This window comes from Dreissena polymorpha, chromosome 4, assembly GCF_020536995.1.
Source record: "Dreissena polymorpha isolate Duluth1 chromosome 4, UMN_Dpol_1.0, whole genome shotgun sequence".
Lineage (NCBI taxonomy): Eukaryota > Metazoa > Mollusca > Bivalvia > Myida > Dreissenidae > Dreissena > Dreissena polymorpha.
In genome coordinates, this window is record NC_068358.1 from 21,341,586 (window position 1) to 21,352,209 (window position 10,624).

Below are 10,624 nucleotides of genomic sequence, written 5' to 3' on the forward strand. Positions count from 1 at the left end.
TTAAATTGTGGAAAGACAGAAGCTGAATATTTGGCTTAAATTGTAACAATTACTGGCTAGCTTATGGAGCGGGATGCAGTGATATGTATTTAAGCAATACAATTTAATCCCCTTAGACATGTCGTTTACCAAGAACACTTTTCCAGAGTGTTTATAAAAACTTGAATATTTGAATTGCTAATTGATATATAATTGTAGGGCATTTACCAAATTATAAATAAGTTGATAGACATTTTACCTTAACAATTTGCTGCTTTCAGAAAAAACAGGTTAAAAATATTAATGGTTGTGGAAGCAAAACATCCGCGTCCTCAACGTAAATGTTGACTTTTGTTGTTGCGAAAAAGCGATAACTCAAGAAAAAATTATTCAATATGACTTTAAACAAATGGTATACACGATTATATGGGTAAACACAATTTATTAAATTTTGGTCATGTTACATAAAACATGAAGTTATCATACCCACAACCCAAATGCTATTGAACTGACAAAATAGCCAACACTGTCTGTGCAGCTAACTTGTAAAATATGCGGTAAAAATGTTATAAATTGCAAATGGCTGTGGAAGCAAAGACTCCTGTCGACAGCGTTTACGATTATGAAATCAATACTATTTTCGTTCAAGTTAGTTAAAGGAACGGGTAGATCGATGAGAGCAACATGCCGTGTTGTAATTGCAGATTATCGAGGTCAAACTAACTTATGAATATCATTTTATTAGTGCATAATTTATTATGATTGTTCGGGGTTTTTTATGGTGTGTTTTTTTAAGACTGACTTTGGTTGTTCGTCACGCATGACTAGTGTCCAGAAATAATGTCAAGTGTATTTATATATTTAATGTAAATCGCTTTTTGCTAAATAGTCATAATCCTATTTCATATCACCATCAGCATTTATTTTTATAATGCAACACAAACATAAAAAAACAGAAACATTACCAGGAGAGCGAATGTTGTCTAAAGTCTTGATCTTAGAACAGTTACGAAATGCTTGACTAATCCACGAATATATTTCTGGCACTAAACGTTCCAATGGAAACAATAATGATATATAATTATCAATTGTAATTAAAACAAATTATACACAACGAATAAGATGTACTATCAAGTAGGCCATAACATATGAAGTTTATACCGAAGAAAGCTGACATTATAATATTGAGCAGGCTATCGAGCATTTTACAGATGTGGGATTTTGTATACGATACATTTTCTATTTTATATCTGGAATGTTTGAAATCAAAAACAATAGGATTCACACACAAAAATCTGACAATTTGTTGATCATGTGTGTGTATTTATTGCGCATCAAATATACAATATATTGATTTATTTAAGTTACTTGACACGGTGTTGTTTTTCAGCAATTAACAATCGGCGTGGTATGTTTATATAGGGAGCATGTGGGACGTTTGCAAAATCATTCAATCTGTACCCTCATAATACTAATAAATATTATCATTAATTATTCGAATTGTATTTGTGTAGCATACAGATACGTTGCTCCTTTTTATCACCAAAAAAGGCTGCTACGTCAAATATTTGAACAATGGCAACAGGAACAGTATTGTTGAAAATTCATAAAAACAAAAGACCTACTGGCATTAACATCGTTAACCTAATGTCAAAGTCCCTAACTCTCTTTAAATTTTAAGTAGTTTTAAGCATTCTTTTACGTTTAATTCTAAGAGCGTCTAAAGACGCGTTTCAGTTATAATAGCTATATTAACTTTGTTTTCGTACATTTCCATGCGAGCGATACCATCCGATCATGTGGACTTCCGATCTCCCTTTCCGTCCAAAACGAAATTTAAAATGTTAAACGGTTGGAATAGTGATTGACCTAATCCATAATGTCATACAGCTCACAAAGAAGCGGGAAAATAAATCCAATAAACCGTTCTTTTTTTTCATATTTGTAAGAAATAATTTCCAATATGTTAAGTTTACGAAAGTCAATCAATATTCAATTCTTACAAACAATAAAATCATAACCTTAAAATAATCGAAATGAATTAAATTCTGCATGAACGGTAAAAAAACAACACATATCACAAAGCAACATGTCCTAGCCTGTATGAAAGAAGATGTTCACCCAAACGTCATTTCCGATCTTCTTTATATAATTGTATAATCAAAAGATGTTAAATTGAATACAGGGAGCGAATATCGCATTTCTCACATTTAAAGAAGTGTTTTGGCCTTATAAACATTCGCTTCACCATACATGAGTAACAGCATAAATAGCGCGTTTTTTTTTAATATAAAAAAAGAAAATGACTTGTTCAATCAGTCGTGGCGCATTTACTGTTTAAAAAATCATCGCCGAATAAATTGTTAAGAATTTGTTTTTATTCCATTATAGGCTGGGGAAAGTCAACATAACATAGGAATCGTTCAATATTGGTGTTTCATGAAACTATATATATTTCTACCGGAATTCCACACATTGTTCATCAATAACATAATGAGGATCGACGAATAGGACACTGGTATATTGTTTTACAAGGAAATTTTAGCCGATTGAATGTGGAAATGAAATCATATCTAAGACGTCTTATTCAAGTTTTGTTAAAAATGACTGGCAGTGTGTCTTATCGGATTTTATTTTTTATTTTTGTTAATGGTAATTATTAAATTTGTTGTAATAAATTGCAAGTATTAAATACCTATGAAATCGTTGAAACTTTCATTTTGCTAACTTATTGACGTCTTTATATTTTATTATAACCATAATGGTATAGAATAAATAGTAGTTTAACATATAATGAATTATATAAACTTAATTTAAAAAATAAGTATTGATTGTATGTGCACAATAATTCGCTTAATAGGTAAAGTAGATTTTTTTTTATCTCAAATTTAAAAAAGAAATTTTCTTATTTTTATATTTCAGGCTCGTTCAATATGGCACAGGGATCAACTTGGAGAGAGCTTTCGGTAATCGAACCCTGTTTTGTTGGCAGAAACATCATTTTTCGTTTGAGCTATGTACTTGGTATGACGGAACCAAAATCGCTCAGAATGTATGCACTGTTTCCAAACGGGAAGATGTTTAATGAAATCAAAATTGATAGAGCAACAGTCGTCGGTGCGGAACTACACATGCAAGTGAACAGTGTAAACAAGACATGGGATAATGCAGTGGTGTATGTTAAAGATGGTTTTAACGTGTCAAGTACTTTTCAGCTAAGATTAAAAGGTATACATTATGTTGCTCTCTTAGATCTTTTCTAGTTTGGAAACGTGTATTTTCATAAGTATTAATAATGAGATGTGTGCAAACCTTAAAATGACTAACAATAATATAGCACAGTACTAGTTTGATAAACAATGCAAGTATACTAGGAAAATAGTACATACACTTCAAAATGATAACCTACGGTTTCATTTGTATTAAGGCATAATCTATCCATTTTCATTAATCCTTTCAGATCAAAACTACTTTAGATAATTTGTTAAAACTAATCATAAATTATCATTACTTATGTGTTTATTATTTTTTAATAACAAATTATTTAAAAAGTAAAATAAACCACTCGATACGTACTTACTGTTACCTTTAGAGTTCGACAACAAGTGCGGCCATTTGTTCATACAGTCATACCCAAACCATATCGGTGACAGCGCCCAGATTGATTTTTACCCATCTCACATAGTTCTAAATAATCCAAAGTCACGTGTTTGGCTTCGAGACAGAGTTTCAATCGAATTGGAAAAGGGAAAATATGAAGAGGTTTTCGAAAAAGAGAGACAAATTTTCTCATTTGTGGCTTTTAATTTTACAAAGAAACACACGTACTCTCTTACTTGTAAGCACAGAGAGGAAGGTAATACTCAATTTAATACGACAGACGGCTATGTGGAAAAAAGTGACAACGTTGAAAGCACCAACGCCGTTAGTCTATTCATTGGTAAAAATGCGTACCTTTTATTTGGAAAAAAGTAAAATAACAGTAGTTTATTGAATGTTCATAGATTACATATTGCAACTATTTGGGAACAATTTACAATATGCTGCTGCGTAGCCTAAGTAGGGACTTATTTGTTTAGTTCAGCTTGTTTTAATTGATAATTTTGATGCATTTCATGTAACTGTTCATCATATCAAATTAATTAATCATCGAAAACAAATATCAAAGCAAATAGATATTAATACATGAAATGCATTGATTGTTAGTTATCAGAGTTTTGTTTTCTATCAGTCGTTTATCAACAACCTGACTTTGAACATGTAATTTATTTTTAATACACACCCACATGCTGTTTTTAAACTTTTAAAGTTTGATTTATAATAGGTAAACCAGCTCTTGGGCCAATGTGCATGACAGAGCATGTGTCCAGTTGCGTGTGTGTAGCTGTTGGAGACACAATCGATTGCAAGACGTATTCAAGTAATTCGTCACTGCACATTGGTGATGAACATGAATTTGTACCTAGGCGACTTTCTTCTTTGTATGATGAAACATACGTCTTGATGAAAAAAATTAATGACAGTTCGTATCATAAGCGCACTGTTTTGTGTTTTGCGACGTTTGGCCATGAATCGTACGTATTCAACACTAGCGCCGCGATATGCATTATAGGTAAGAACATGATGAAATTGAAAACATTTCCAACGTCTGAATGCAAGACTTTCGTAATGAAGGCGAACAACTTTGAATAAAACATTGTCCACAACATTAGGTTGTTCATATGCACAGTCTTTAAAGGATACCAGTAGTACAGTTACTTCTTATTGTGTAAAATCTACGCTGCCTCACACAGTTGATAATTGTTTATTTTTCATTAATCAAAACACTTATAATAAGCTATATCCCCTGCTGATATACCTTAAATTGCACTTTGAAAATATTCATGTTTGTTTTACAGAACCTCCTCGCAAGTTGTACCTGTACGCACCTGTGGTCACAGAAGATGAGCCTGCAAATATTTCATGCGTTGCATATGACGCAAGACCAGCTCCGAAATTAGAAATTTACATTGGTGATGATAATATACTAGATGTCAATACGTCACATGTGTACGATGCAACTTTGGATCTATACGATACTGTATTAGAAGTAGTCCGTTCTGCAAACAAATCGTGGAATAACAAAGTTATACATTGCAAAGCTTTAGTTTATGAGCCGATTAAAGGAACTTATGTGCAGTCGGACTCAAGACAGGCTATATTCGAATACAAATGTAACAACTTTTTAAGATACTTTGAACATAAGTATTCTAGGTTGGCGCTAAGGAAAAAAACTTAGTCGCCAAATCTAGGGGTGTCTGCCCCCCCCCCCCCTTCCCGAAAATGTTTTGATCCTAGATTGTCTGTGGTGCGTTTTGGGGTTATTTCCTGAGCAAAATTAAGACTTTTTGTTTCTGAAATTTCCCTTTTTTGCTTGAAAATTTTTCTTTGGTGGTGAGCCACTTACTGACACTTTGCAGCCAATTTATTTGTTTAAAAAGACACCGGTGGCGTAGTGATAATGATACATTAACACCGTTAAACAGTTTTCGGTACATGTGGTATTTAGGTTTGAAGCCACTAAAACAGCCCGCCCGTCTCGGTAGTAATTATACGACATTTTATGAAATCCAAACATTACTTTTGTTCATTTTTTTTGTGTTTTTGAAGAAATGCGCAGGAAATTACTAAGTCAGCATGAGACGGTCATAGCATGTCATAAAACCGTGAGACTCACGACGAAATCGTGAGACTTGACAGGTATAGACGTTTCCGATTCTGCATTCATGTCTGCACTTTTTTAGATGTCCTCCAATCGCGAACCTAACATTTGGTCATTTCCTGAGTTTACATTATTCTGTCCTCTTTCTTTTCTAAACAATTGTGTTAATTTCTGTTGCTTCGACTTTCCATTTTCACTCACAGCATCCATTTTTTCCAGAATATGCAACCCACTTTGTAATCGGTCTTTCAAGTCGCATAGCGACCGTAAAGGGAAGTAACTCTTATCTACTTTTTTAGCCAATCAAAATCGTTGTGTCTTGGGAAATTAGTTTATAGTGGCTATGCCAATGCCATAACTCCGCCCATCTGATTAAATGACAATTCCGTACTGGTCGATTCGATAACGTTGAATCATAACATCTATAGCATAGGTCATTACACAGCACGCTTTAGAGATTCAGTCATCACGTAAATCCCCAAGTAACCCAAATGTTCAAAAAGTCTGGTCGCAGTGTAAAGCGTGACCAATTATGACATTAGCCATGTGGATTATCGACCTAGGCGGTCGTCATTATCCCCTGGGGCCTTTCCGGTAAGGGTGTTATCTGTGTAATCTTAGCGATGTTTCTGGCGATTTTTACGGCCTGAAAACAGGCATTTAGACTGTGCATTTGTAAAGCATAGGGTCTATTTTTTTCCAATCGCCAATTTCATAAAAATCTTATTTTTAATCGCCAGCTAAGAATTGTAATCGCCAATGGCGATTTCGGCGATCGGTAACGCTAACGTAGGTATTATAATGTTCAAAATAAATTAACATGTGTGTGTATCTATAAGTAATAGACAGGAATATACATATTATTCTACTTGATAAATACAACTCTTTCCTTTCAAACAAGCAGATGTTAAACTGACAAAATATTGTTTCGGGCCAATCTTCATATTTAACTACCATAGTGTCGAGAGCTAAATAAATCGTTAATTATATATTTATATTTGACAGATCCACCTCATTCTCTTAAAATGACATCACAACAAAGGCCGATCATGTATTACTCGTTGCATTCCTTCCATGTCTGTTGCGAAATGGACGAAACAAACGCAGAATGCAAAATTGAATGGTCAACCAAAATCCAGAATGCTACACTAGAACGCATTCGTTTTGGGCGGCTGCAAGGAGGACAGGACTGTATCAATGCAATCCTTCCACGGGAAGCAAACGGACAAAGCATACGTTGTGCTGTAATCTGCTCTGATGTCCGAGTTGATTTGCATCAGCATTTTATTGTCGATCTTCCAAGTACGAAGACCGTTCTTAAACTATTTACATGACACATTAAATTTTACATGATATTAAGGTTTATGTTTCCTTTGTAATAAAACAGATTTTACCGTATATTACTCTAACCTGGTCAGCGTAGAATACTACATCGGTAATAATTCACTTTTAAACTGTGAGTACAGTTCGTTTTTTATTTAAAACAGGAAACCCGGTTGTCAATGTTCATAAAACAAACTTCTATAATTCCAACAGCCAGTCCGAGATGATTATTCTAATTTGTGAGGTAGTTAGTAATCCAGTGGCAAACATTAGCTGGATTTCCGAAAATGGAAATAAGGAATACGCCGTCTGCACTTTGACTTCAGAATGCGTGATTCAGATTAATGCATCTGTTGTTGAAAGACAGAACACATTTGAATGTGTAGCAGTCAATATTTACGGGGAAAGTAGAAACAGTATAACAGTTGCTGCAAGTGATACTTTTACCACAGGTATTGATTCGACAATTAATTTGTCGCTCATTAATAAAGCATAAGTGTTATATATAATACAATATATTCAAATATTTACAGTCATGTATTGGGAATCAAATGTTTTTATATTGACTCATAAACAGTTATATGTAATTCACAAAAATAGCTCTTAAACACATCGGTTTCTGTATTGATTTTTATATAGCAAGTTACGTCCCATACTTGAAGCACAAATTTAATTTAGTTACAGCACTCACGCTGCCATGGATGTACATTGCGGCTGGTCTAGGCGCTGTAGTAATACTGGGATGTCTGGTCATAGCAATCGTTGTCGGCATGAAGCGTATGTATATGTAAACATAATCATAACAATCTTAATAGTTTAAAAACGTCTTTCGAATGCATTTGTTTTCAACAAAACAATATAATCATATGTAAATATCTTACTGTGATGTAACTATTACGTACGTTGAATCAGAACTGCAAATGAATAATGGTGCTTTCTGTTTAAATGTTTAATTGCTCGCAACGTTTAGTAAACGATATGCACCGACATGTTTATACGAACATTGGAAAAGGACAAGCGCAGAAGCGCTTGAAGTCTGTTTTCATATCTGACCACCGTATCAATGCAGGGTTGTTAAACTATTCCTTTTAATTGGATGTTGCAAATGGTCATTTTTGTACTAAAAAGTCTCCATACCCAAAAAATAGGTGCCTTGTCGAAGATCTGAGATTTAAACGAACGTTTAAAGCTTACAACAAATGGAAATAAAGGATTTATTTACTAACATTATTTAACAGAAAAGGCAAACGATCACTATTCTGATTTCAGGTGTCTCCAAACCCAAAAGAAAACACCCGCTAAATAAGTAAGATGATAGAATGTTAGAAATATATTTACTGTTACAGTTAACATAAAATTCTCTATGCTCGACACAAATATAATTTACTAAATGTAAATAGTATAACAATTTAGCTAATTATAATGAAGCTATTAACGAAATTGTAATTACATTTAGGGTTGGTGATCAAGATGCAATGGTATTGAATGACATCCCAGATCACAGTTACAGACCAGGTTTGTTTTATTTCAATTCCATTTCTTTGCATTATTGTATACTTTGCAAGACTGTTTTGTCTCGGTTAAAAAAATCAATTTAAGATATATTCAATTTTGAAGTAAGTTATTGTATTTATATATACTATGTTGAACTTCTACTCGCACTCTTTGAATGACCAGAAGCTGAATACGATGAAATCGACGATCCTTTGAGTACCCTACAGGCGGAGGTATTTGTAGAGGTAGGGTTTGTAGTGTATTTGATCAATTTAAGACTAATTCATAAATTAAAAGTTACATAAGGTGGAAAGATTTAAGCTACTGCGACATTAACATTGACGCTTATACTTTCATGAGAACTGTACATTTAAACAAATATTTATTACGTTTTATCGATCTTGTGGATACATTTGATTATATTAGAAAAAGATTATTTAACGGTATGGAAAGGTGAAACGCGATCATCTTCTCAAAGGCTTTTTTCATCAACACAAGATAGCACAAACTCGAAAAAAAGGAAAAAATAAATACGCTTTGTGTTACAGACAAGAAGTCATCCAGTCCTTAAAACATACGAGGATCTTCGAAGATCGAGCAGTGATAAGACAGAGCAATATACGAGCGTAAAATGAATGTGTTCAATATGTAAAGAGATGTTGATAATACATTTCTCCGTTATAATTATGTCTATATTCGAACACATTTGTTTAAAATAAACATTTATAAATTATGTTTCAATCGCAAATTAAAGCCCAACGTATATGAAACAATGTTCTTATACGTACCGTATTGAAAGTGTGTGGCGTATATCTACGTATGATCAACGAAAAACTTTATGAACGGCTTGTATCTTGCGTACTTTGTGTGTATTTAATGATTGTGAACGTAGTTAAGCTCGTTACCCTTTCGTCTTGGTAAAGACAATATGTCCTTTAATGCTAATTTAAGTATATTGTTCATTTGCATTCTTTTGCATAAATCACTATATGTTCACTGGAACGACAGCTGATGGATTGCAATGTAAATAACTAACGTATTAATTTTCATAAGCAGTATTTTTAATGTTAAAACATGTTTAACATGACAACCCTCAGTAAATGTTGTACTTCAGTGATATACCAGTTTGCCAGTGATTTTGAAATTACTAAAAAAATATTTTATGGCTGGATACAAAGCTGTAGCTGTGCCTGGAACAGGGACATCCTATCATCAGTACGATGCTCAAAATTTAAAATTTAAAAACACAATTTAACGTTATCTCGACATATCAAATCAGCACATATATACGGTTACACCTCTTTAATACTTTCATTCAAAGAACTGGTGGTTTACGCCTATTTACATTGGCCGAACTTCAAGCTGTTCCCAGATTTATTAACACAATATTTCATGTTCAGCTTGACCGAATTGTTAAAGAATTCATACCAAACAGCAATAATATAATTTTCATTCAAATTTAAGTATCGTATAAGGTTTTAACGGTCCTATATATACCACAATTGTATGGATTGTATTGAAATTGTATAAGTACAATCTTACCGACATCATATGCATATGTATATTGTTCAATACTATCGAATTTGTTTTAATAAAGATTAAATATTTGAATTTGGTAATGGTTTTATTTGAAATAAGATCCAATGTTTCTACGTGTTTTAAAGTGGATGTGTAAAGCATTTCTCTCCTGATGCATGCTTTTCACGTTTCATAAATTATGTGCTTTTGTCTTCAAACATTCTGTCTGTTAAGCTTTCCTCGACCTTAAGTTCTATCGCGGCATTACTTTGATTTTTCCAAAACTATTGAAACGTATGTTCGCATATTTTTAGCTATTTGTACCACTTCAAATGATGGAGTGGTCTAATAGAAACAATAAATTGAGCTTTTAAGCGTTAAAACAGCCTGTAATCTGCTCCCAAAATATTAACGACATATTGAGATCTTGGTTTGATTTTGTACGCAGTGTACGTTTAGAGAAAATGCCTGGCACAGTGGTAGTGCGTAAAGATTGTCCACAAAAAGTACCAGGTTGAGAATCGCGATCAAAGCATAACATGTTTCCACGCTTGATATAGTAATTATTTTAAATCATGCCGGACTAAGTTTTAATTTGTCCTTAAACAA

General features: G+C 33.2%; 1 protein-coding gene across 3 annotated transcripts; it reads left to right on the forward strand.

The window, feature by feature from the left end:
- The first annotated feature begins 2,546 nt into the window (after nucleotides 1–2,546).
- On the forward strand, nucleotides 2,547–10,104 carry LOC127877872 (uncharacterized). Of its 3 annotated transcripts, none has more exons than XM_052424174.1 (12): nucleotides 2,547–2,631; nucleotides 2,902–3,207; nucleotides 3,572–3,919; nucleotides 4,304–4,591; nucleotides 4,878–5,192; nucleotides 6,686–6,982; nucleotides 7,168–7,455; nucleotides 7,682–7,780; nucleotides 8,273–8,309; nucleotides 8,460–8,518; nucleotides 8,681–8,742; nucleotides 9,046–10,104. In XM_052424174.1, exons 1-12 carry the CDS (start codon nucleotides 2,583–2,585, stop codon nucleotides 9,130–9,132), a joined length of 2,235 nt encoding a protein of 744 aa, XP_052280134.1. In that variant the 5' UTR covers nucleotides 2,547–2,582; the 3' UTR covers nucleotides 9,133–10,104. The 3 variants fall into 3 exon arrangements, with proteins under 3 accessions (XP_052280134.1, XP_052280135.1, XP_052280136.1); XM_052424175.1 differs by having other exon boundaries at nucleotides 8,684–8,742; XM_052424176.1 differs by lacking the exons at nucleotides 2,547–2,631; nucleotides 2,902–3,207; nucleotides 3,572–3,919; nucleotides 4,304–4,591 and having other exon boundaries at nucleotides 5,079–5,223; nucleotides 6,474–6,982.
- Nucleotides 10,105–10,624: the final 520 nt, after the last annotated feature.

Excerpts from the sequence above, each read along its gene's own strand:
- LOC127877872 (XM_052424174.1), top strand. The coding sequence starts at position 2,583 with ATGACTGGCAGTGTGTCTTATCGGATTTTATTTTTTATTTTTGTTAAT. Across the intron at positions 3,920-4,303 it reads CGCCGTTAGTCTATTCATTG|GTAAACCAGCTCTTGGGCCA; the intron begins GTAAAAATGCGT and ends GATTTATAATAG. Across the intron at positions 8,519-8,680 it reads AGATCACAGTTACAGACCAG|AAGCTGAATACGATGAAATC; the intron begins GTTTGTTTTATT and ends TTGAATGACCAG.